The sequence below is a fragment of the Ambystoma mexicanum genome, chromosome 3q (genome assembly GCF_040938575.1).
Source record: "Ambystoma mexicanum isolate Mex_15411 chromosome 3q, UKY_AmexF1_1, whole genome shotgun sequence".
NCBI classification, from domain to species: Eukaryota; Metazoa; Chordata; class Amphibia; order Caudata; family Ambystomatidae; genus Ambystoma; species Ambystoma mexicanum.
In genome coordinates, this window is record NC_090926.1 from 143,101,817 (window position 1) to 143,129,551 (window position 27,735).

General features: G+C 45.7%; 1 protein-coding gene across 1 annotated transcript in view; it reads right to left on the minus strand.

The window, feature by feature from the left end:
• The window catches only part of CSAD (cysteine sulfinic acid decarboxylase), a 251,637-nt gene that overhangs the window by 32,294 nt on the left and 191,608 nt on the right, over positions 1–27,735 (minus strand). The window contains exon 14 of the mRNA XM_069653337.1: positions 8,082–8,171. Within this exon, the coding sequence (XP_069509438.1) occupies positions 8,082–8,171 (90 nt within the window). The remainder of the gene's footprint in view (positions 1–8,081; positions 8,172–27,735) is intronic.

The following is a 27,735-nucleotide window of genomic DNA, read 5'->3' on the forward strand; positions in this document are numbered from 1 at the left end:
TGCAATTGCAAGAGTAATTCAGTACATGGTCATCAAGGCAAGCGTCCATATGGCCTCAACGTGAATTGTAGTGACAGGATATGTGCAATGCCCAATAACAAACGTATTTGGAAATAGTTTCCTTGAGATCCTTTGACATAAACACTAGGCAAAGATGGCCGCCACACTCTAGGGGATGACTGCTACTGTTTTCTGGGGCAGTAGCCATGGAAACGGTGTGTAAACAAAAACAGACGCGGGCACCCGATCGGTTTGCCGGTTGGATGTCTCCCGATCTGCATGAAGAATTGCTGGAAACAGTGAGTAAGTCAAGGAATGGGGAAATAAATGTTTGAGTGGGGTGAGGGTAGGAATACCTGCTGATCGGGTATAACGATAGGTATGCTAATGGGACTTCTCGTTCCCTTAGGCATAGCACAGGTCTCCAAAATGGGACCTAATCAAAGATTTCCGATGAGTGCATGAGCTAACCAATGGTTAGTCGGTTAAGTTAAGGAGAGAGAGATTACCATTAATATCATCAGTTATGTATTATACGCTGCTAACTCTTTGCTCTTGGTCCTCTGGCAGTCACTTTAACACCCCCTTATTATCTTCCCTGTATATAGGATGGGACAGTCAAAATGTATCTGGCTAAGAAGCATCCACACTTCACTGGCCCACTTGAGCACATCTCCGGTCCATCATACAACCATGCATTGACATAAAAAACACACAATACATTTACTAGCAACCAACTTCACAGAAACGTTCTCAGCTACATTTGCAGGTTTTATACTCTCTTTTCCCAATTAACAATGGTTTGATCCACTGCCAATGATTACACAATTGTTTACCAGTTCATCTATATTTATCTATATTTTATTGTATTTAAATAAATGTTTTATTCAAAAAAGGAAGCAAAGAATGATCTCCCTACAGCAATACATGTACACACACTCAATGAAAATTGTTTCAAATGCAGTCTTCTGGGCAAAGAAAGCAGACAAGTCAACCTTTTGAGGACATTTCTATCTATCATAAGAGACCCACCATGAGAACACACATGCCTATAGTACAGGGAGGAGTGGGGATACAAACAAAAGACACACACACTCGGGGCAAGCAGCTGAAAGGCAGCCCAACTTACAGGGGTACCCCTTAAATACAAGTACCCCTAATTATGCTCACACTAGATTAAAGTTCACCCCTCTAGGGAATTAAGGCCAAGTGTCTTGTTTTGCAAGGATAACAATTTAATCTGTACAAAAATTAGGATAGGGCAAAGGACTCCTGACCAGCATTCTGTACTTCTTCTGTGGCTGGCTCCTCCAGACTGATGCCAAGCAGGCTCCTTATGTCGTGTTCAACTTGATAACTGGATACTGGCATAGCTCATCCAAAGCTGTCCTTCTTGCCTTTCATGGGATTCTGCAGTCTTCCTTCTTGCATGGCCAGGTTACAAACTACTTAGCATACTGCTGCCTATGCAGGAATACATTGTAGCTCCTGTTTGTCATAATTTGCTATATTATAAACATTTATATATAAACACACCGTCCCGCCATACTGCCAACACTTCACTCAATATTCTTATATTTTATCTGGTCCAATAATTCTCCTAAAAACCTTATTTTCACATAATGTTGCATTGTGTGCATGAGCATGTACATTCTCCTATTCTTAGTCTGCATGGGCTTTTGATGGACAGGGAACAGCTGCTGAGTTACCTTGTGTGCTCTGCCAGCCTTAGCGAACACCACAGCAGTGCCTGTAGTCTATTTTGTCACAGGATGCATTCCTTTTGGCAGAGAGGATTCTGCTCTTTACCATGCTCTGAGAAAACTAAATACAATGGGGGTCATTATGAGGTTGGAGGTAGCCATGGCACTGTTAGCGCCATGGCTACCCCCTTACCGCATTCCGGGTCCGGGTTCCCGGAATAGGGACTTACCAGGTCATTCCGACCTTGGAGGACCTGGTAAGTCCCCATTCCGGGAACCATTCCCCATTCCCATTTGAGTCCCCATAGGGGGCCGTTATTAGCTCTGAAGTCCCTTAACGGGTCCCTTCCATAACGCCTGGGAAAACCAGGCGTTAAGGACGGGACCCGCTAAGGGTCCTCGTAGTAGGGCGGTAAGGGATTACCAGCACAGGTGCCCTTATCGGTGCCGGTAATCCCTTACCGCCCACCTCATAATGACCCCCAATGTAACAGTTTTACAAATGTATTCAGCTAAATAGTTATTTGCACCTTATATTTAAATACAAACTATCTTCATTTAGTGGCCACCAAGGGCTGTATGTGATTATTTTTGCATGAAAAAAGCTTTCTCAGTGCTATAGTGCGTAGAGAAGTCTTCCCTAATTGTAAAGCGCTTGGGGGATGCAGGAAGGCACTAGCCAAGGCGCTAGGTCCTCCCCAACATTGCATATGCCAAGGGAACCACCAATGGCTAGCCTAGGTCTCAAACTCTATCATCTGTATCGTCTAAATAGATCAGCAAATGTCATTATACCCCTTCAAATGTTAATTCCTCTTGTACTGTACTTTTTCCAACCTTGACTCTATTTTAATCCTGCTTTATTAAATATGTTATCTTTTCCCTACACCCACTAGGGTCTGGTTTACCCTGGGCATGTGCACAATATGCCACTATCCTGGACTCTATTCACAGAAAGCTTATTGTGGGTTAGAGAGTGGAAAGTCCGAGCAGCAGTGTAGGAGGAAATGGAATCCACCGGGTAGGCAGGAGCGTGGGTAGGGGCAGAAACTTTAAAAACAAGCAATTCTGCATAGAGAGCCACCTAGCGTGGTGACAGTTGACAGTCTGCCAAAGTGGGAAAAGATTTGGCTAGCAGCACTGATGGCATAAGGAAGTCAGGCAGAAAGGTGGCAAGGGATGGGAGAGGAATTTGCCTTCTCCATCAATGAAACCTTGGGGACATACTTTGTACGGCTCACTTTATATACCAGCCAACTAAAATGAGCAGCTTATTGAAATCACTGTCCTGTCACTACATAGAGGCTGCAAAACCCATTTCCGACTCCATGTATATATGAGTATATGAGTCCATATTACATTCTGCAGTATGTGTGAAGGAGACTTGCTTTCTTAAAATGCATCTTTAAGCATGGCTGAACATATCAATGGGTTCCCCTGGATATTGCTACATGTGCTCCCTGCTATAGGTTGTATAGTGCTGAAGGTGAGGCAGCTATCCTAGGCCTGCATTCAATGTATACCATTCCTTCACCCAATGAAGTGTAAACAGAATTCTAATGTTTTCATTATGGGTATAAACTGTCCAGTGTTTTTTTTTGGCTGCACAATCCCCTCTGCACCATCTGATGACGATATCTATGGGACTTTGGACCTCATTCCAAGTTTGGTGGCATCTCAGTTGTAAATCCACTGAGATACCAGCAACCTGTATTAACGTTACTACACTTGGTCCAGCAGTATTACAGCTGAATTAAAAGTGACGGTGGGTGGTGTTAGTCCCCATTAATGGGAGTCCATAGGAATCCATCAGGGATTTCGGTGGTATTTACCGCTGGCAGTAATCCTGGCACTGGTAATATCGCCCAGTTGGCCGATTTTGGTCAGTAAGGTGGAGGAGAAACCTCCAGAATCTTGCTGGAGGTTTTTCCTCCACCTTAACCCCAAATTCGTAGTTGGGCAGTGCGGTAATGTGGTGGTATACGGTATCGTTTATTTTTTATTTTTAAGTCACCGTGGCCTCATAAAGAAATTATTTCCATTATGGTTCCGTCCTTAACGGAAATAATTTCTTTATGAAGCCAGAGTGACTTCAAAAAGAAACAATGGGCTTCATTATAAGTATGGCGGTCCGGAAACAATGGTGCTGGTAAGCTTACAGGCACTGTTGTTTCCAGACCAGCATACTACAGATCTGCCTGACGGAGCCGCTGTGCCCAACAGGTCAGACCCTGCCGGGCACATCGGCCACAGTAGGCAGACCGTCACAGAAGCACTGGCACTATTAACAACGGTGCCGGTGCTTCCGTGTTCCCGATTCCAATAGAGTCCTGTGGGATTCTATGGGAATGGGGAACTACAATTTACCGGCGCCTGGCTTTCCGTGCAACCGGGGCACTGGGAGGTCAGGCATGGGTAAATCATTCCGAGTCCGGTGGCAACCCGCCAGTAGCACTATAAGGGTTACCGCCGTACTCGAAATGAGGCCCAATTTCATTTTGAAGTAATAGCACTCCCCTCAACCTCATGACGTGAAAGTGTGTACACTTAAATGTGTAGGTGGCTGCCTGTGTGAGTGTATGGTGAAAGGGTGCACACAAATGTTTGGGTGGCTGGGTGTGCGTGTGTGCGTGAACGGTGAAAGGGTGCACACTTAAATGTACGGGTGGGTGCCTGGGTGTGTGTGCCTCTATGGTGAAAGGGTGCACACTTAAATGTACGGGTGGCTGCTTGGGAGTGCCTGTATGGAAAAAGGGTGCACACCTAAATGTATGGATGGCTGCATGGGTGTGCCAGTATGGTGAAAGAGTACACACTATAATGTATGGATGGCTGGGTGTGCATGTGTGTATATGGTGAATGGTGTGTGTGCTTGTGTTCAGGGGCGCAACAAAACCTACATTTCGAGGTGCTAATCCTTCAAATGTTGGGAAAGGCACGAAATTCATGGGCGGTGGGGGAGGGGCAAACTGATTTGTGGGGGGCATCTAACTTCTTTACGCATTTTAATGAGACTATTCTAGTGCAGCTTCAATGTTACAAGCAGTTAACTCTCTCCTTTAAATCTGAAAGCACCCACTTATGGACTGCAGTAAGAATGAGCAGTCTCCTGTTCCCTCTCTACCCTTCCAATCACTCCCCTGGCATGCAAGTACTAAACCCACATCACAATTTAAATTGTGTAAAAAAAATGGCATTTGAATGCAGGTACTAACAGTGAAATGCTTTAAGCTAGTAATTGCTAGGCCCTTGTTAACAGCGAAACCCAGGTGCTGTTTAACATCTGTGTCCTGTTCTGTCCGGCAACTGCTCTGAAGCTCAGCCAGGTTGAGTCAACATAGCCCAGAATTTCAGGGAAGGGGCTGGGGGGAGTGCTGAAGCCCTGTCAACTCAATAGTGTTATGCCACTACTTGTGTTTAATGCCTTGATTACTTAATGGTAATCATCATTACTCCTAGCCCTATTCCTCCTCGCCTCTGTACTTGTGTATGAGGCAGTACTTGTGTATGAGGCAAATGCCTCATACACAAATACTAGGATGAGGTAGAGGTACATGGAGGTAAGGCCTGACCTAGCTACCTGTAATTGTCATTACTCCTAGTCCCACTCTTCCTCATCCCAATACTTACCTATGAGGCAAGGAGCCTCCTGGACCGTTGGTTTGCCCGGTGAAGCCCTGCTGCTGTGCTGAAGCTCCGAATTCGCCTCGACTAGAGACGACCTGCAAAGGACGACTCCTCCCCTTGGGCTCAACCCCAAGACAAGCTCATCTGCACATCCTCTTAGAGATGGCTAAACTTCCATTGCTGCTGCAGGAACCGAGTACCATGGAGAAGAACACTGGAATCTAGTGAGTGTCTTTAAGAAGGACGTGAGCTCCAGGAAGATCTTCCGGACTCCCAGGAAGCAGGACTGGCCAGGCCTGCGCCACCTCAACAGAGTGCTGGACCCCAGATGCAAGGAAAGTCCAGAGTGGTATCTGAGAACCGCGGTGGGGCTATTTGTGAGAGAAGCGAGGAGCTGAAACTGTGAAGTGCCACTGATCTGAAGTTTGGGCATTGCTGCTGCTGACCTTTCATTCGTAGTGCAGTAGCCCCCACGCGTCCTCCCTCTTGTCCCTCTTGTCCCCATGACTGAGGCCCAGGAACACCAGGATCTGCAGACCTACACAGGAACAGAAGCAAGCTGGAACCACTTTCTTCTAACCAAAGGTACGTAAACTAAGGGGTTGCTTACCTCTTGTTGTGTAGCCGTGTAGGAGTCTCGGGAGGATAGCTCAGGGGCAACGTGCTCGCCTTGGAAGCAAGATGACACAGAGCAACACAGGTTCGATCCCTGGGTCCGCGCTTAGAAACCTCTGGGTATTAAGCGCGTTATAAATAACCTATCATATCATATCATATTATATCATACGTAAGTTCTGGGACAAGGAAGAGGAACGTGAAGGTAATTCTGGGCCAAAGAGCTGATTTTGGAGTTTGGGGTAGGTGTTAGGAGGGAGAGGAGGGTGGGATTGTGTCATAAACCATAATAGTTGTCCATGTCCAGGCTAAGCAGGCATGATATGTGGTATTAGTGGCTAGAGAGGCATTTTGGTATGACGTTTTTTTAACTGCGCATTTCTGATAAAGCTGTCCTGCTAAGTGTAATTACCTGGCGAGACTGGCATTTGGGTGCTGCCAGTCTAGCCGTTTCTTACTGCTGCATTGTATATTTTTCTGGGCATCTGTGATAAAATAAATGATATGATATAAGTAATTTATAAAATGCCTGTACACAAGTGTTTCTAGGTGCAACAAGACAAGGGAGGGAAGATAGAGGGAGGACAAGACAAGCCATCTTATTACGCCTTGTGTCATTCAGATCGTGTAAGTGCGAGAATGAGAAATGCATGGGGAAAGGGAGGGGGAAGTGCAAGGAAGAGGGGAGGGGAAAACAGGGCAGTAATGCTCTGAGTAGGTGCAGACAGGGCAGCGCAGCTCTGGGTATTGCAAAGAGACCAAGGGACTGTAGGGTTGCAGTTACAGCCCCTAAGTGCATGATCGGCCCGAAGGCAGTGCAAGGGTGACTGATCAAGAAAGAGCCTGGATTCAGAGAGATGGTGAGGGTAGCCAAGCAACCAGTCAGTACAGCAGACGGTAGGTCAGCAGGAGAGGGAGAGAGAGAAAGCAGAGGTGAAGAGGAAAGTTTTGAGTTGCTTCTGAAACTTCAGGTGGTCTGCTCAAGTTTGAGAAGGGCAGGGAGGCCAGAAGGAATGCTGGAATCAAGGTTAGAGAGAAGATCTTCGCGTGTGTTCAGGAGAGCAGTTTCCGTGCCTCTAGCAGCTCTGGAGCCAGACTGATGGTAATGTAGACAACAGATTCAGTGTGGAGATTAAGCTGGGAGATGGCCAGCTTTTCCAGAGTTTGCCCATGAAAGGGGTGATGGAGATTGGGCGATAGTTTCCCGGGCAGGTAGAATCGGCAGGTGGCTTCTTGAAGAGTGGATGCACAAGGGAGTGCTTAAGGAGAGATGGGAACATTCCAATGGTGAAAGAGTGATTACAGAAATCGGCTAAGGCTGGAGCGTGGGTGTCAATATGGTCTTTGATGGTTCTGGAGGAGCAGGGGAGCACCTGTTTGGAAGAAACTTTCATAGATTGGACTTGTCTAGAAACCTTGTCAGGTGTTGTCAGAGAGAAAGAGGAGAAAGGGGGAGGAGAGGTAGAGATGGCCAAAGGGGGGCTTGAGGGGAAGAGGAGATAGAGGACACAATGTCCTGAGATTTAGCAGAGAAGTGAGTGGCAGAGCCATACAGAGGGCCTGGGAGGGCACAGGAGAGGTAGAGACTGCAACAGGATTGACCAGTTACTTGCAGATTTGAAAGAGTTTGGCCGTGTTGTTAGAGGCTGAAGAGACCCAGGCTTGAATGTGTGCTCTCTTCTTGATGAGGGTTATTGCTATGACTGACATTTTGGTGCAACCAGTCTAGGTATGTCTAAATGTGACCTGGCATGCATTACTGTAATGTTATCACGTGTCTACACCGGTCTACATTGTGCAGCCAGTGGGACATGTTTTCAATGTGACATGGCATTTTTAATAGCAAAGTATTAATGTTCCTGTGCAGTGATGGTGACTTGCATGTATTGGATTGGTGTTACCCTACAAAACAATTACAAACACTCTGGCTTCTTAGCCAATTATTCTCAGAAAGTGTGCTGTATATTGCATGAAAACACTTATTTATATCTTTCTCTTAGTACAGTGCGCGGCTTACCCTTTCAGCAGCACGTTCGTGCATATTGTGCAAGTGTGATAATGACTAGGTCAGCTATTCAGTATTGTCCGTTACCTCCACGTGCCTGTTCTTTTATGAGTGCCTAGAGTAACATTTACCTTTTCCAGCTTCTTCCAGAAATCTGAAGACTCCGACTTCTCTCGCAGGCTTGGTGGGATGAACCAGAAACACACATTGATGAACTCAGGCTGAAAAGAAGGAAATCAGAAATTAGATGAAAGCGACTGAAGCAGGATACGAACAGGTCAAAGGAGATGAAGATTTTAGCCGAGTTGGAAAGCATTATATAAGCTCAAATCAGGTTTTGGTTACCTAGAAATTGTGTTTTTCTTTTTTTTAATCCCAGATCTTGTTATGAGTTTTTGTGCAAATCACTGGGTGCTTCAGACATGCTTGGATCACGGGCTGAACTCAACGATCCCAAAGACACTTCACAGCACCCATCCTCATGAGTCACCTTCTGTCCACCTCCCATGCCCCCTGGGCTCTGTATTTAAATTTTATTAATACACACTTATTTCATATGCCACTGTCCCACCATCACTCATTCACTCTGGCTGCCATGAAGTAGAAAAAGGCTCTTTTTGTAACTTCCTTTTTTATTTTGAATAGAGGCCATCTTGGTTCAGGCATCTCTGAAAGGTTTTTTTTCAAAGAAGTACTTTTTCTAATCTACCATTAGCTCCTTGGGTGCTTCCAGCGGGTGCCAAGGCAATAATGGACTGAGTGGTTTGCCGGACGCCATACATCATTCAACTTGTCAACCTGGGTAGCGGGCAATTAAACCCCAATCCAGCCATTATTCCCCATTTATCAATTGCATATGTCCCATTGAGCTCAGTAAAATATAGCTCAATAATGTGTGCATTAAGATCCTTACAATAATAACACTCTGTAAGCCACCATTCAAGTATTTGAAAGTCGCTTTATCACTGTGGAAGTGTGTGGTTGTTTATCTAATACCTAAAACCGCTCACGGTTTTAAGCATTGACACGCTTCCTTTAAAGGCAAACGTAAGATAATCGACACTTCCTCCTTGTGCAACACTTTACATTTACATGGACTGATTAACCGTGCTTCAGAAAGGTTTCACTACTGATAAGGGCTGGGCAAATATCCTGTTTTCTGCAATAAGGGTTGGCATGGTGGATTGTGGGCGCTAGAGATTTATCTATGACAAGATCGGACTCAGATGTACACATCAAGAACAGCACTTCTTGTGGTTCTTAGATTCATATATTCTGCTGTTAAGTCAGGTACAGATCACCCTCTCTGTTGTTTACCAAAGTGGGAAGGCACTGAGCTTAGCATCCCTTAGAGATAGTCTTTCTGGAGTCTGCACCACTGCACACACTTGCAGTGTGCAGTGAGTCATAGGTCTTCTTGTTTGATGTGGACCTTCTCTATGCTCTATTGTCTGGGTCTCTATGCCCAAGCACATATGCGGGATCATGTTCTCTCATCTGATTCTCAGTATCTGACACTACTTGGGTTTTCTATGGTCGAACAGCATCAATATGCCTGGTCTTTGTAATCATTGAATCACAACTCCCAATACACAATGCTTCTTTGATGCTCTTGTCTCTGCACATCACAGTGCTGGGTACTTGAATAATACCTTTAAGAAATGTTCCCCCCTGATTTCTAGTTTGGTCAGCACAAATGCGCCATGTCTCTGGGGTAAATAAAACAAAATTCCCAACAGGCAATGCTCTTTATTTACTTGCTGCTGTCAGTGCATTTGCACTAAGTCTCTGTAGTGATTGCAATTCTGCTCTGGGGCTTCGCTCAGTACTGTTACCATGCTCTCTCTCTTTCAAAGTTTCTGCCATTGGTTTCCACTGCCTTACCTCCTCTACAGTCTTATTCTCTGGCTGAAACAACCCCTGCTATTTTTCCCTAGCCAAGCGGTACAGGCTCTGCTCCCTCATTTCTAGCTCTTTGCAACAGTATCTCTCTTTAGCAAGCCTGTGCTCTCCCCTCCTCACCTCTGGATGTGAAAGTCTCTTCTAGAGTTGAGTGCGACTTTGCAACTTTTCCAGCTCAACATTTACCAGTGTTTTCGAATCTCTTTGTATCTCGATGAAAGAGCAGGGCGGTGGTTGGGCAGCATCTCAGCGCGATTGGTGCCCTCCCACCAGGGTTTAAGTGTGACTTTTGATACTGATCTCTGTACTACTTTCTCTCTCCACCATGTAAACTCCTTAATTACCTACCCTTCCTCTGAGACATCTGCCACGTCTGTGACCTGCAGCTTTGCTTGTGGGACTGTGTGATAGTTAACACAGAAAAAATATTCTCTGTCCTCTTTGTTCCTTGTAGCAGATGGGGCTTCTTCAGCACAGAAACAATCTACCACCTCTGCCATTCCACCCACTGTGTGAAAAACAGGATTGTCCCCTCACCCGACTTTCTGAATAGGCAGATTCAGCACATTTAGAGAGCCTGAATAATTTGGCCAAAACAACATGCAAACATTTTCCACAATGGGTTGGCTTGACCTCCCTGCATTGCAGCCAATACGGTGGTTGGAACTCTTCAGCATGGGAGTGGCTGGAATCTTCAGCATCCCAGTGACTAAATGGCCATTTATCCCCTGCAGATTGTAATTGAAGATACGTAGCTGACAGCAACACCCAATGAATTTTGGACAGAAAGCTGCTTGGTCAAACAGAAATTAAAAGCTGTATGTAATGAGAACTAGAACTTATTTTAAAGTCCATGCAGGAGCTAGGACTATTTTCGACATATGGTATACTTTTAAGGCCTATTTCTGTCAATGCATGATTAAGTTTACATTCTGATGTGTTAGACGACTTTTCTGTAAACAGCCCAGGTCACAGCCCACTGATAAAATGTTGTTACATGCTCTCCATACGCCCACCTCCTACTGGGGGCTGGCATTTATACCCACGCTGAAAACTGCTCTGTGGGATCCAGTGACATCAAGGAATGCCGGGGATTGATTCCCTGCAGCGCCACTCGACTCCTCTGCATGCCGTCATTATGAGAGACAATGACGTTGATGCTTACAGCGTTAGGACGGCGTCACCAGTTGCCATGGTTACATGCCACAGTCCAACAGTCAGCAGGGGCAAGCTGGAGAGTGCGTCTTAATGCTCTCCGTTACCCCGTGTCCCGGCCTTAGTCTCTTCTTCTCTTGGATAGTTTTCTTCCAGTACCTGCATTGTTCTGACTCTTCGTCTGCCACGCTCCCTGTCTTTCTGCTCTCCTCGCTACTTCCACGCTTTCAGTCATTCTGCTCCCCTGACTGCTGCCACACTCTCAGCCTACTTCTGCTTACCTGGTTGCTGCCTCACTCTCAACCTATTTATGTTTACCTGGCTTTTGCCATGCTCTCAGCCTGATTCTGCCTCCTTTCTTCTCCAGTGTTATAGCCTGGACCTGCTGCGGGCCCCGTCATCCATCCTGGGGCGGCTTTCACTTCAGTACACCATCAACGCATCTGAGTTCAGTGCTCGCATTCTCTCTCCACCAGGTAAATACTGGGAGGCACGTGCGTGGTGCAGAGTATGACCCTTCTTCCCCTGGTTGTGTACACTCACAGGGAGCGAAAGAGATGGGTCTTTAACAGGGGTGGACTGGGCGATAGGACAATCGGCCACTGGCCGGGCCGGTTTCATTATCCACCCACCCTGGGCCGGATTTGAGGTGTACAACCCTGGGCCGGTTTTGAGGTGTACAAATGTAGAAATTCATTTTTGTAACTTCCATTACTTTAAGTAACGTAAGTTACTTACGTTACTTGCCGAGTTGCCTCCGGGAAGCTGTGTCCCTCCAGCAGCCAGCTCGCAGGCCGCGGTGGACTGGCAGAGAGTGCCTGGACCCTGGCTGCTTCCCCTCCCCCTGAGCCAACTCAGCCAAGCCATCCGCCAGGGTGATGCCAGGCAGTCAGTCTGGCCGAGGCAGCCGGCCCCGGGTCCGCGCTCGCTCGCTCCTTGCATTGTTGTGAAACTGATACTTTGAAATTGCAACTTGCTTTTGCTTGCAAGTTTCAACAATTTGTACAATTTGTTCTGGGGTGGGTAGGCCGGTGATGACGTGTGTGTGAGCCTGGCTGCTGGGTGTGGGTGCGGCAGACCGCTAGCTGCCTGAGCCAGAGAGCATCAACCATTCCACGTGTGTTTGTGGATCCTCACCCCACTCTGAGTCCTCCGATTCCGACCATTAAAGTAAGTAAAGAAAGGTTGGTGTGTGTATGCGTGGTGCCTTCACTTAGTATCGCGGGCTATGGCGCAGCAATAAGCCATCGGACACGGAGCATTAGCATGCACCTCTTCTTTATTTCACTTCTCATCCCAACTCCCCGAGCCCGCACCCGTAACATCACTTCCCTTTCCCCCGGATCCCTCCTTCCCCTGCGTTGCCCCGGAAACGTCAACATGACATCTCCCCCCTTTTTAAACAGTTACCAAACTCTTCGCAACAGGTGGCGGTCCGGTGAGCATCTAGTCCATTTCCTCGATCCATCGGTGAGGTCTGTTCCGAGCCCTCTACGGACGTGCCTGACTGGGCCCCGGCGAGGGCTGGCTCTCCACATCTGCATCATTCCTTTCCGGCTCGGACTCCTCCGAGTCCCACTGATCAGCTTGGTAAGAGTCATCTGATTCATAGTCCCGGTGCACCGGTACCCTTCCGCTTAGCCGCCTGGCTCCGCTGGGTAGAAGTTCTTTGAAGTGGGACGACGGCAAGTCCTTCCTTCTCCGCCTGTGAGTAAGCGGTTTCTGTAGTGGATAGGCTATTGCTGGCATGAGCCACTATGTGTTTCCGTGAGGGATCCTTCTGGTCCAATATGGCTGAGAGGCCAACTGGGCTGGCGTTGACAGTGAGCTTGGTCTGTCCGCTGGGGTCATAGTACGACATGTTCTCTGCTTTCGCAAACCTTTCCCTTATCAGTTCGAAGGCTTTTAGACACTCCTGTGACCACTCGAATTTTGGTCTTGGTGCGTTAGCTGTCTGAGGGGTTCGCTGACCGACGCAAAGTCCCAGATGTACCGGTTGCAGTAGCTGGCAAGTCCCAAAACGACCAAAGTTCTGATACGTTGGAAGGAGCCGCCGTGTCGTTGAGTGCTGCCACTTTGTCTGGGTCAGGGGTCATGCCGGATTCGGAGAAAATATGTCCAAAGAATTTTAATGTATTTTTCCGAAACTCGCACTTGTCTCTGTTTAGCGTGAGGTTTGCATCGTGCAGGGCCTTGCACAAGAACATCAGGGTCTCGTCGTGTTTGTTCACATCAGCTCCAAAGACCAGGATGACGTCTGAATAATTGAGGCAGTTTGGAATGTGTTTTATAATGTTGTGAACTTCAGCCTGGAAGGTTTCTGCTGCCAAGGACACCCCGAAGCTTAGTATCTTGTACTGGAAGAGAGCAACATGGGTGACGAACATTGTGATGTTTCTACTGTCGGGGTGTTTCTACTGTCAGGTCCAGTTTGAAGAATACCTTTGCTCCGTTCAGCAGGTGTATCATGTCCGTGATTCTAGGCGTGGGGTGCCTCTCCCTTTTGATGGCCTGATTCCGGCGTCACATGTCTACGCATAATCTTATGGCCTCAGAGCCTTTCTTCAAAATGGGGACAATCGGTGACACCCACGTGGTGGGTCCTGTGGCCCTTTTGATGATGTCTTGTTCGAGTAGTTTTTGGAGTTCATCCTCCACTTTCTTCTGAATGTTCACTGGAATTCCGCGGTATGGCTGAGCTACAGGGCGAATTGATTCGTCCACGTGGAGCTTTATTTGTCTGTTGCAGAGTTTTCCTATTCCTTTGAAGATTTTGGGGTATAGGTTATTTACCATTTTCACCGGGTCTATGTATTTGCAGACCATTATGTTATATAGGATATGTATTAAGCCCATATCTGCGGCTGCCTTGAAACTGAGGATGCACCCGCTGTCCGTCTCGGTGGCTAGCACATGGATTGGCACTCTCATTTCGTGGCCTTTGTACCGGAGTCCGTTGAATTGTCCCAGGCATTTCAAGGGTGTCTTGGCCCCATATGCATATATGTACACGATTGCCGGGTGTAGCTTGGGCTTGTGTGGAAGGTCATTGTATATCTTCTCGCTCACCATGTTGACAGTGGCTCCTGTATCTATGAGAAATTCCGTTGGTCTCTCTTGCAGCTTAATGATAAGCGTTGGACTGTGAGCGGTCGCTGTGGGGTTTCCTAATGCATATACATAGGCCTTCCTCTTTGGTCACTCCCTGATGAGCTGGGTTCAGAGTCTGTGGGAGACTGCTCTACCATGTACCGCACGTGGCGGTGGGATCGGCGTTCTGTTCTTGGGCGCATTGTGAGCCTTCTTCTTTCCCTTCTCCTTTGCCGATCTTCTCCTGATTCTCTGTCTCACTGGTCACCTGGGTGTTGATTTTGGGCATTCGACATGTTGGGGACTGGGGTATGGATTGTCGACCCTCCATGTCTGCTTCTTGGGCGAGAGGTATTTTCCCGGGGTCTGTCTCTGCCTCGATCACGGAATAGTCTGCACACTGCCTTGAAGTGACCCTCTTCGCCGCACGAGGTGCACCGTTGACCTATGGCTGGACATGTTCCTTCATGCGGGTACTCGAATCCGCACTTGTAACAGAAGAGTTCTTCGGTTTTCTTCTCTAGTTGCAATTTATTGGCATTTTCCCCTATGGTGGTGTTGCCAAAACTCTCGACTTGTGAGTCAATGGCTCTCTCAACTCTCGCTAGTGCCAGGATTTCCTCAAGCGTGCAGGATTTCTGAAGTAGCTTCCGTCGGAAAGTTTGCGACTCACACCCAGAGATGATTTGCGATCTTAGTGCCTCAGTGTTTGAATGATTTGCAAAGTCACAGTGTTTTAGTTTGGTGCGTAATCGCATCACATAGGCATCCATGGACTCCCCTTTGGCCTGTTTGGTACTGTGAAATAAATGTCTTTCATAGTCTACATTGGTATGGGGTGCGAAGTACGCAGCTAGCGCTTCCTTGAGGTCTTTAATCGAGTCTATGGAATCTTGGAGCATCTCATCGATTATGTCTCGGGTCGCCGATTCTGCCGCTAATTTCAGTAGACATACCTGTCTTACGTCAGCGACTGGTCCTGTGGCACCCATGTACAGGTCGAAATCCCTGATCCACTTGGTCCACAGGGGCCCCATATTGCTTGTGTCTGTTACATCAAATGCTCCCGGCATTTGGGCTGTCAGGGTGTCCGGTAGTTGATAGGGTATATGGTCTGGTGCGGGTGCCCCAGGGGCTGGGGGTGCGTTCCCTTGTGCTTGCCCTCCTTGACCATCATCTTGTCCTGACATGGTGACAGTGAAGTGCTTACTTCTGGTGATGCCACGAGCCTTGCTCCGTGGATGCGCGGTCTGTCCGTATGGAACTTTCTCTTGCCTTCCTTCAGGGGCGTGGTCCTGTCCTCTGTTGTAGTTGGATGGCTGCCACACGTGGCACGAGCACCATCAAGAGAGCAAAAATGCCTTGGTTCCTCCTGGGGCTCTTTGATGCTGGGCACTGTGCTCTGTGGCCTTCTGCTGCGGTTTGCCGGGTTTCCTGCCTGGGCTCACGGGCCTGTCGTGTCCTCCGCAGGCCTGCTTGGCCAACGCTTCCTTCCCGCATGGAACACGTGGGCTACGAGTCACAGCCGACCGCTGTGTGAGGTTGCTTCTCCTCGGCATTGTGTGGAGGGGCCTCGCTTGAGGCACTGATGCGCGTCCTTCTGCGCGCGATCACCGCCGCGGCTCGGGCCTCGCATTATGGAGCCTGCACGCTGGGTGCCTGCTTCTGCGAGCGCTCCCGTCGCGGTCGTCTTGGGCGGGCTGCTGGGCTCCTAGGAGCGGTTACCCGCCCGCAATCCCACCTTCGTCGCCATTGTGGTGCCTTCACTTAGTATCGCGGGCTATGGCGCAGCAGTAAGGCAATGGACACGGAGCATTAGCATGCACATCTTTATTTCACTTCTCATCCCAACTCCCAGAGCCCGCCCCCCGTAACGTCACTTCCCCTTCCCCCAGATCCCTCCCGCCCCTGCGTTGCCCCGGAAATGTCAACGTGACATCATGTGCCCTTGGGCCTGTCCTTCATTCCCTGCATGGACCCAGTTTTTGGAGGTGGTGATCTCCGTCTTTCTCCTGTGACAGCAGAGACAGATGGAGAGTGTTGCCGGCAAACTGAAGTCTTGTAGCCCACCGGGCCGTCATTCAAGTTTGCTGCTGTGTTCTGTGTTTTTGACTGTGTCTGTCTAATCCAGTCAGCAAGAACTGGACTGGACTGACACAGTCACTCACAGGACTCGGGTGTTTAGTCAGAAGAGGACTTGAATGAAGGGGGCTCTGGCTGAGCTGTGGTACTACTACCGCACGAAGAGGGAGGATTCCTTCATTTGGAATCTGTCATCCATCCCTCTGACAGGCTTTCCTAACCTCACCGACCTGATAATGCAGGGCATCCTCCTCCCCCCACACACAACAGGGGAGCTGACTCAGTCAAGGAGGGAGAGTGGAGCAAGCGGTGGAGGGGCCAGTGACCTGACGGCTAATGCAGGGCATCCTCCTCCCACCACACACAACGGGGGAGCCGACTCAGTCAAGGAGGGAGAGTGGAGCAAGCGGTGGAGGGCCCAGAGACCTGACGACGGGTAAGAGGCTTGGGAACAGAGGTGTTGATGAATGGCCTTTGTAATACCTGCACACCTATCAACCGCCATTATATGAAAAAACTGCAAAATGAAAACATCTATCTGCTTGGCATTGCCCCGCTACCAGTACCCCCGCCCGCCACCCCCCTTCTGCTCCCTGCCTTGCCTTCCTGAAACAGAAGCCCTCCAGATTGTTTTGTTTATCTGACTAGGAAGCTATCAGGGCTGTAGCATATTGTTCACATCTGTTTTTTATTTAGGACTCCAGGTTGCTTTGCCCTTATTGAAATAAAAGCAGTGAAAGAATATGGACATGTTTGAATATTTATGGGAGGTTTTAAAGAAAGTCACACAACCCCCAGTGTGATTCCTACTGCCTGCAGTCCTAATACAGGCCTGCCACGAGCTTTGCTATCCTTGAACTCTAGGCATCAGATGCAGCTTTATTTTTATACTATTTTTCATTGAGCAATCGCGTGCAGGAATGATATTCCATTCTTAGGCTGGCCTGCACAAACCAATCAGTTGTCCGGTTTCCATGGTGAATGTGGGTATTTTGGGCTTGCGAAACAGCTCCTTGAAAGAAACGACATACACTGGACAGGAGCGCGCTTGGCCTTAATTTTTCAAATTATGGCTTTTCGTAGTGTGCTTGGACTTCACCGTCACAACCTTCCATAGCAGTGTCGTATCTGCCCTTTACGTGTCCCTAAAACAGCATGGTTTGCTTCGTTCCACCCCCTAGTTTATTTGATGGCTTTTATGAAGTTGTTTACTCCATGCTAAAGCCAACTGCAGTATGTTCTTATGTGGGGGTTCTGTCATACATTGGCAGAACAACCATGGACATGTTTTCTTATAGTATCATTACTGGCATTATGCACAAAGCAAACTTGCGTATGTTCTTTTATGGGAATACTAAGGTATAATGGTGCAGACTACGCACACAGCCTCTATCTCGGAATGCCAGAATACCTCATGAAGAAACTACAAATCATCCAAAACGCAGCAGCCAGACTTCGAACGCTATCCACCACGCGTTTGCCCAAAAATCACGGTCCTGAAGAAGATGATAAATAATAATCATCGAAACCGGTCGAAAAAAACCCCCTGAAAAAAGACCAAAAACAACATCTTGTTGTGGAGGAAGTATTCCCCCAGAAAAACCGCTGTATTATAGACTCCTGTACTAAAAAACAATCCAGGTGGCAAAGCACTAAGTGAAACATATCACAAAGGCAATACTGGACCACAATCCTGCAAGAAGCCAGACAAAAACAAAAAAAGACCACCTGAAAGGAGAACGTCACAACGGATGGGCCAAAAAAAATCCCGTTTTTACTTCCACTTTATTTATCAATCACAAGAGTGATCCAATACTTGGGGCACACACACTTCTTACGAAGGCTCAATAAAGAAAAAAGGTCCCATGACCTATGAAATAGTTCCTCTCAGAAATGTGGCCCCAAGCCCCACCAAGACACTAATCTCCGTCCTTACTCCCAAAAGGGCAGAAGATCCGTGCACCCTACCCCTAAGGATAGCAGCCCACATATGTTATGAGGGCTAATCCAGAAGAAAAGATACTTTGAGGCCACACATTAAATGGTATATGAATAATCTCTAGTTTCCACGCTGAAAAAGTGGACCCCACGAAGTGTTCTTGTGTGTTAAAAACATACCCAAAAATAACACTTCAGGTTAAACGACAAAGTAAAACTAAATTGTTTCCCTGAGTGTTTTTCAGCCCTCAGTGTCCTAGCCAGCTCCTCTGGCTCCATGGCACAGACAGCTACTACCCGGCCTCAGGCACTTACTTCAATTATTTGAATGAACGGTCACTTAGCTTGCTAAGGGTAAGTACCGTGCGGTGCTGCTAGGCACTTTCCCAACCACAGGAGGCAAGGGGTCTTAGACTCTCACCAAAATTGCCTTGACACTGCATTCAGCCACTCAAATTATAAGCACTATGCCTGTATTTCACTGAAGTCCTGTTAAAAACAAGCATTGGCAAAGCCAACGGTGTTGGCTTGTGCATAAGTATTAGGCATTTGCCAGACACTGTTATTATATGTCCAAATACTTACACCCTTAGCCCATTTAGTAACATTTTCTGTGAAGTCGTTAACTGACGCGATTCATGGATGATAGTTTGAGGGCCAGTTTTTTTGATGCGAGCAGTGTGTCACTTTTTGTTTTTAGGTGTCCGGGCCTATTTCTTGTCCCAGTCCGACCCAGGTCTTGAACATCGCCTATTCAGCTAACCTGGACTCACCCCCCCGAAGAACAGCGAGCCGAACACGATCATGGCCTACAGGCACTGTGCGCTCACGAGACCTTTTGCTTGACAAATTTAAACACACTGTGTCGCTCACAATGATGTATCCATCCATTTATGTTGCAACTGATGATCTTTAACCTATCCATTTTGTATTCGATATGATGCCATGGAGTCATCAAAGCCTTGCCCTCAACGATTATTGGTTATAAGACAACATCTGGTACTGGATGCGTAATGCAGGATTTAGGATGCCTGTGTCCTCTTCTGTGCTTGAAGTCCATCACACCTACTAGAGGCGACACCGCCCTCCATTCCAAAGGACACCCTGCAAACCTGCAGCTACTATGGACCATTCCAGAGACACCAAACAAGGGGGTCACGTAATCCCCTGTAACAGGTTTTGACGTGCGGTTCTCCAGGTGTTTTGGCCTACATCTCCCACAAGCCCATATTATTGTAGTCAATGGTGACATATCATATAGTTGTAGGACAAAACATCCAGAGAGCTGCACATTTCTACCCCTGCAGTATAGGAAAGATGGACATAAAACAACAAATGAGGCCATACCACTATGACTAATCTCATTAATCGGTTCAGAGGGAATCAAAAACAAGAAACAACATAAGGCGGGAACCCATGTAGCATTTTATATATTTTCAAACAATCAATGGAAAAAGTAATCATAAAGTGTTTGTAGGTATTGCATGACCAATTCTCTTATTTTATAAACATTATTTGCATTTGCGATGAGTAAAAGGCATTGGAAGCCAGTTATAATGCATACATGAACAACCACTGAATCTCATCATGAACCGTATATCCAGCCACCATTTATACACAACCACTCATACTCCCTATCCTAAGGACATTTACTCCTCGCCAAAAAAGTGCATCAATATTAAAGTGCAATATGAGAGAAATGACAAACTTAGACGCTGGTACGCTGCGTAGCAATGGTTGTGCTACGGTAGGGGATCTACACATGGAAGGAAAACGTCTACTATTGGAATAGTGGAGACAAATGTATCCTATGTCACAGGGATCTTTTCTGGGATGTACTCGGCTGGTAAAGAGATTGACAGATATATGGGACGAGACTCCAGAGGAACCAGAGATAAACCCCTTATTACACCAGGAGTTGGATTTGGGTGGAAGCAGATGGTTATTTCTAGATTGTACAGGGGAACTGGTGAGCAGATATGGAGGCCTGCACTGGGGATCAAAGTAGTGTGAGAGAGGGGCACTGGGTACGAGATTTCGGATGATAAGTGGACTCGCATCTGGGAACAGGTCAAAAAGGTAACTAGAAATGCACGGTTTTGTTTAATGCAATAACATTTTTTGCATCTGGCTCTGCCTCTGCACTGGCTCCCAGTGGCTGCGAGGATTAAGTTCAAAACCCTCTGCATCGTCCACAACGCCTTCTGGGGCCTAGGTCCTCAATACCTTCAACTCTCTCTCCCTAAATATCTTCTTTCTTGAGCTCTCCGCTCATCCACCTCCAACTCCCTCAGGGTCAGTCGCTTCTCCAAGACACAAGTTGGTGGTAGATCTCATTCTATGCTGGTGCCTCCCTCTGGAACAGCCTCACTGCCTCCCTTAAACTTGAGGAGAACCATCTCTGGTTTCTGAAGCACCTCAAAACCTTTCTCTTTGCTTCTGCTTTTTCTCCTCCTCTGCTCTGCTGACCTCCTGGCTGTAACCGGAACTGCATTGGCTACCTGGACACCCTCTGTTCCCGGGCCCTAGTCCCTCCCCCGCCAGCGCCACACACCTGCACTGCCCATCTGACAAGCCTTGCACTTGGGAACTGTTTCTGTATCCCTACAGTCCCCCTACCAGCCCTTGACACCTGATGTATGCACTTACCCATGCACTTTCCACTTGCTGGCCGTTACTTACTTGTTATCTATTCTTAATTGCGATCTATTCCCATGTACTGCACTACCCCTGCCCTAGTTCCCATGCACTTGCACGATCTGAATGACACCTGGCCTAGTATGATTGTTGTCTGTCCTCCCTCTGTTCCCCTCCCTTGCCTTGTCGCGCCTTGAAACACTTGTGTATAGGCGCGTTATAAATGCCATATCATATCATAATATCATATCATATCATATCATATCATATCATAGAGTATACATGACCCCATCCAGACGTCATGCAATTAACCTGCAAAACCAACACTGTTGTTCTAGATGTGGGGTAGCTTCGGCAGGTTTCTGGCATATGACCTGGGATTGGCGAGTTATTATAACGTACTGGGTGGAGGTTATGGAATAAATTAACTCCTGGTCACACAGCACATATGAATTTACCCTGGAGATATGCATGTGGGGACTGATACCTGGAGGGAAACAAGCAAAAATGAGAAAGAAATTCCTGTTAATACTGGCCAAGCGAAGGATTGTAATATCATGAACTGCCCGAGGGGCCCATTGGTGCAATTGTGGGTTCGGGATGCACAACGCTGGGTGGTGGCGAAAGCAGAGATTTTGAGGAAGCAGGGAGAATCTTGGGACTAAGGGGGGGACTGGATTGGGGGAAATGCTCAATGAGTTGATGACTACACAAGATGTATGCCCACCCCGAATGGGGGTGTCTTAGGTACGCACAAAAACTCTGGGTGTTTGCTGGATAATAAACTTCATAAAATCAGGGCAACCATGCTCGAAAAAAGGGAATCAATCATTGATGCTGGTGGGGCTGTAACTGAAGGTTTCACGCGTGACCCGTCAGTCCCCCAGTTCAACTTTCACTCTATCACAGAAAGTGAGCTGTTACAAATCATAGAGCATATGAAACCATCACAATGTAGGGGTGATGCTTGCTCTTCCATGATTATAAAAACATGTCCACCGCAGCTTATTAAAGCAATCTGTAATTTTATAAATACCTCTCTTAAAGCAAGTAGGGTACCAAATGAATTAAAAGCAACCATGGTTACCCCCATTCTAAAAAAACCGGGACTATCAATGGATAATCCGCTAAATTTCCGACCCATTTCCAACACACCCTTCTTACTTAAGATTTTGGATAGAGTGGCCTACAGTCAGCTTGCAGAGCACCTAGACCTTTATTACATCCTCCATCCAAATCAGTCAGGATTCAGGAAGAAATATGGGACGGAAACCTCATTATTAGAACTGAAATCTAAAGTAATGGGGGAAATGGATAGAAGTGGCCTCTCCCTGATAATCTCTCTAGATCAATCAGCGGCCTTTGATTTGGTCGAGCATTCGATCTTAATTCCAAGACTACAAGAGGTGGCTAACCGCTCAGACTCAGCAGCCCGGTGGATCGCCTCTTTCCTGGAGAATAGAACAAGTAGAGTTTGCTCGGCCTCCGCTGAAGCTAGTCCACTTTCTGTCCTTTATGGGGTCCCACAAGGGGCAAGTTTGTCCCCATGTCTGTATAACCTGTTCATGACCCCATTCTTCTTTATGCTACAGGAGGAGGGGGTCGTGTTCTCTAATTATGCAGACGACACTCAATGTGTTATCAAGTTATCAGGACATCACAAAAAGGATGAGGCGGAGGTGAATAGAGTTTTTGCCCTCATTGAAAAATGGATGTTGGATAACTTTCTAGCTCTTAATCGCAGCAAGACTGAGCTGCTAATAGTCGGCAGCTCTAAGGCGATTAGTAAATTGAGTCAAGAATATAGCACCTTTAAATTGGGGGAGGACATCATTATTCCCTTATCAAAAACAAAAATTTTAGGAGTAACTCTCGACTCGACTTTAAGCATGAAAGCTCATGTCTCATCAGTGGTTGCAGGGGTAGTCTATTATATCAGACTCTTGGCTCATTTGAGGCCAATGATCTCGCAGGAAAGCGCTGAGACCATAGCCAGGGCAATCATAGGTGCTAAATTGGACTATTGTTGTAGCATCCTGCTGGGCATCAACAAAAGATTGCAGGTAGCACAGAATTGGGTAGTCAGAGTTGTTCTCAGACTCCCAAGGCATAGCCATGTAACTGTGGCCAGACGCTCATTACACTGGCTACCTATTGAAGCCAGGATTAATTTTAGAGTACTGGTTATAGTTTTCAAATGCCGGCTACAAGTAATGCCTGAATACGTACAACAGCACATAATTTCAAAGAGTAATGTAAGATCTTTGAGATCCGACCTCACTAATGAAATCATACAGCCAAGATGTAAAACAATGAAGGCGGAAAAGGGAGCATTTATGGTGAAGGCCCCCGTGATGTGGAATAATCTTCCTATCAGCTTGAGGAGTCACTATTCCCTCGCATCTTTCAAGAAGGAACTGAAGACTTTCTTATTCGTTTGATCTACTGTACTCACGGATTTCTCCAATAGACTGCATCATACTACAGGGAATAGAGGAATAATTTACCGAGGATGCTTTGATCCTCACCTCTAAGCCTGTCCTCATTTGTGTTGTACGTCTTTTCGTTGTCTGCGCCTTTATGCCCTAGGGTCAATAGCGCGCATAACAAATGTAATGTAATGTAATGTAATTTAATGGAAGTGTTGTGGGAGGGTGGGAAATGGGAGGGGATCACATGTTGGGCTCTTTACTGGAGAAATGCATGTTGGCCCAGATACCGATCAGAATGTTTATTCAGGCTGTACACAAAAGTGGGGTTGTTGACTGGTATGAATTGTAAGAATATTCAAAATGTATATATATTAAGTGCATGTGCAATACAATAAAAAAACAGAAGCTGGGAATACATTCCATCTGACGCCACCTCGCTAGACGCTGCACGCCACTACTCTTAAACAGGTGGCAGTGCAATAAATTAAAACCTAGGTATTCAGAACAATTTAAAGTGCATTTATTGTAGCAATCACTTTTTGTGCCCAATTGTTGATGCCAACTTGAGTTTCGGCCACGCATATAGCTACTGGACATACACGCATTTTGGTTGGCTTGCAATCGTGTCTGGCACTAGGACTATGAGGGAGGCGTATATATGTATGTGACAAACCTGCTGCACTTTGGCATATCAGGTGAGATTGTCAAACCTACTAAAACACTGAGTGCCCGCAATGGACTAGTGAGATGCAGATGAAGGGTACGAGAGCTGATTTAAGATTTGTGAGGCTCACTCTGAAATTATCTTTCCAGATGACTTGTGAACGCCATTGAGACATGAGATTAAAGAGATGTCAAGTGTTCCAATCACCACTTACTTTCTTTTTTTTGTCTGAAGAAGGCATGATGTGTTGAAAATAGCTATACCTGTGACCGAAACTGTCGTTAGGATAGGGATGTATATGTGGTTCTGTCTGAATGGTGGTTGGATATATAGTTCATGATGTGATTTTTGATATGTAGTGATTGTTCATGTATGTATTATAACTGGCTTCCTGTGCCTTTTATTCATTGCACATGCAATCATTTTTGAAAAATTCAAGAATTGGTTATGCAATACCAACAAACACTTTATGATCTCTTTTTCCATTGATTTCCATTGATTTCCATTGATTTCCATTGATTGCCTGAAAATATATCAAATGTTACATAGGTTCTTGCCTTATATTGTTTCCTACAGGAAATATGGTCCATGCCTTCCTATGCACCTGCCCTCCTTTTCTTGTTATCCCACTTGTATTCCAAAAGGTGTGCCACACAATGCACTCTTTGAATATCTTGGAATCGGTTCTGTTCATCTTGTGTGTCCAAGAGGATTGTTTGCAAAGGTTCGGCCACATGCCTGATGATACTGAAGAGCCCTGTGGAGAGTCATCAGAAAGACCCTGAACAAAAATGAAAATATATCTATTAAAACATTGATTCCTCCATGCAAACGCTGCTGATATCATTGTATTTGAGTCTACTCTATTGGGCTTCAGTGAACACTTGACGCCTTATATCAGTATATGACAAATCACCAATTAACTGTTAATGCTGCAAAAACACAGTGATGTGTTTTTTCTATTAAAAGAACATTGCAATCTTATCATTGCTCGATTAATGTGTCTAAATTAGAAGTTTCCCATATTTGTGTCTATTTAGGATTTCCAATAAGATACCACATTTGGCCTACTTAATGCATGCATTGAGAATACAAATATTACCATTTGCTTGCTAGATGAAAATGATCAACATTAAATTTGGTCAGTTTTCATTGTTGCTAGTATGAATTTCTACAAACAAAACCTTAGTGCATGGATTGGACATTTTCCTAAACACTGTTTGGTACTTTCTAACTAAATCAGAAGGAATTTTATGGAGAAAGGTGCTTGGCCTCCCTCAATAAATTCCAGCCATAATGATTTAGTATCTATCACGTTTGGTGTCTATGGAGGTTTGTGTAAAGTGGCAAGCTCTTACCTTTCAATCAGCTTTTTGTCTCCTGCCCAAAACTCTTTATCTGAAGATCTGCATCAGACCATGTTAAATAAGAGTTCTTTACCAATATCTCACTTTGTAGAACATTGTAAAAATATTCTCTGTGAATGTGATGCAGATGAGATTCTCCTTGTAAACTCCCTGTTAAGAAAAAGCTATGGAATTTTTACTGGGTAAATACAAGAGCTTTGGCACAAAAATATAAATTATTTCAATTTGTTACTGGAAAGGAGAATAATTAATGGTGCTCCCTATAAAATTCTGCAGCCAATTTTTTGTTGATCCTTTCAATGTTTTCTTTCAATGTATGTCCTACTTTTGAGGTTGTTGGCCAAAGATTGGGCATTGCATGTGCTCTGTGCATTTGATGTATATGTAAGCAGCTGGATTTAGTGAAAACTAAGGGACACTTAATAATGTATTGTCCCATATTACATCTAGAAAGAATAACTTTCTTAGGAAAATGTTCTCATGACATTTCTTTTCTTTCTTCTGTAAGTTTTTGGAATTGAATTGTTTGGGGTGAACACAAGTCCCCTCATTTAGCTATAGTTAGACTTGTTTATGCGCTATTTATGTCGGAAAATAATTACTTTTATATTGTTATATCTGTTTGTTTTATTTGTATGTTTAATTGCAGTAAATGTGATTTTAAGTTTGCTTTGTTATATTTTATATATTTATTTTTAAGGTTGTTTTTAACCATCTCTGTAGGCCAATAGAGAACCCCGGGATTACAGAGTACAGAAACGGGTCTATCCAGATTTCTAACTTTCTTAACATATATAATAGAACCTGTCTCTAGTGTGTTATTGTGAATTCTACACTATGTCCACACACCATTTATGCAATATTCCAAATCTTTATTACGTCAGATAACTGAAAATTAAACACAACTTTCATTATAAAACATGTTAAAATATGCATGCATAAGATTAAAAGCCTTCATTCTATCTTCCAATTAGTGTTTTTCACCTTACTTCCAATATTCTCATGACCTTAACCATATCACAAGCTCTTAATCAAATACAATCCTTTTTAAACAGGGATTTCCATTGGCAACACTCTGTGAGTACAAACACCTTTTTATCTTTCCTGCACTATACATGTTAATCATTGTAACAACTGTGAGTAATCTCAGGGTATTGTCACTGCTCCTATAGGGGAAGCCCCTTGCCATGAGGCCAGGGAGGTCAGGCCGCTACCCGATAGTCCCCCTGGGGGTGGTATTCAGTGGGCGGTGTGAAGGCATCATGAAGCAGACACAGGCAACTGAATTTAAGTTTGACTTAGAAACGTTTATTAACAGAAAAAAGTTTGGAAAAAGGCTTATCTTGCCATATGCTAAGGTGGAATTTCCCTCCCTAAATTAACCAAGGATAGTCTACGTCAGGGAGTCCAAAGTAAAAGTCTGTTGTGAAGGCATCATGAAGCAAGACAGAGACAAAAGATTCAGAATTTAAACAAAAGTAGTTTGTTAACTGAAACTTCAGGATGGTTGAAGGCGTAACTTGCCCTATGCTAAGGTGGGTTTCCCTGCCTAAAGAAACTAAGGAAGGTCTGAGACAGTACGTTCAACTTAAACATCTGTCTGTTTCCAAAACCATTAGTTGCGCTCACAACTAAAGCTAAACAATGTGTAGGGATGTCAGCAATAAAATAAATAGCATTCATAATAAAGGTCTGTGCTTCCTCCAGCCCCTGGCTTGCTTTGCAGCTCCCCTTCTCCAAATTCAAGACTGTTCCAAAATGTCTTGAGGTTCCCTTCCCCAAATTCAAAACAGTTCCACAAAGTCTCAGGGTTCCCGTCCCACGAAAATGACCCTATTTAAAAGGAATCGCGGGGTTCCCTTCCCCAAGAAAACAACACAATTCAAAGAAGGGAGCATGGGGTTCCTTTCCCCAAGAAGACAACACAGTTCCAAAAAAGGGAGCCTCAAAGTTCCCTCCGTCAAGGCAGCAACAAAGTTCATAAGGTCTCAGGATTCCCTCCCCAAGACATAAGCTTGCTCAGCTTGCCAACTTGTACTTAGTCTCAGTCTCTCAATGTTCAAAAACCAGTTCCAAGATAACTTTACTCTCCTTGTGGTTTCTTGATAGTTCAAACAGATTGCTTTCTTCTGCTTCACTTCAGCAATATCTTCCATGCACTTGGATTTGCTCTCTGAATGTTTCCTTGACTTTCACAGATAGGGTATCCCGGTCTAGGTGCAGTTGTCAGACCACATGGTCCAACCATCACAGGTCACGCAACCAGTCACCCTAGGCTTTCTTGCCCACACAGGTTCTTTTGTAACTGCACTTGTGTTCGGATTCACATTAACTTGGCTTTCTGCTTGGCAGCCTTGTGGCTTTGCCACATTGTGTTTTCCTCTGGGCCAGTCTCTTGACTTTGCCACAATGTGTTGTTTCATACAGTTCACTTCGTGGTGCTCTCTTTTCGTCACCAAATAGCTTTCACTCTCTTCAGCAATATTAAATACTTGCTTTTCACTGCATTTCATAAGAT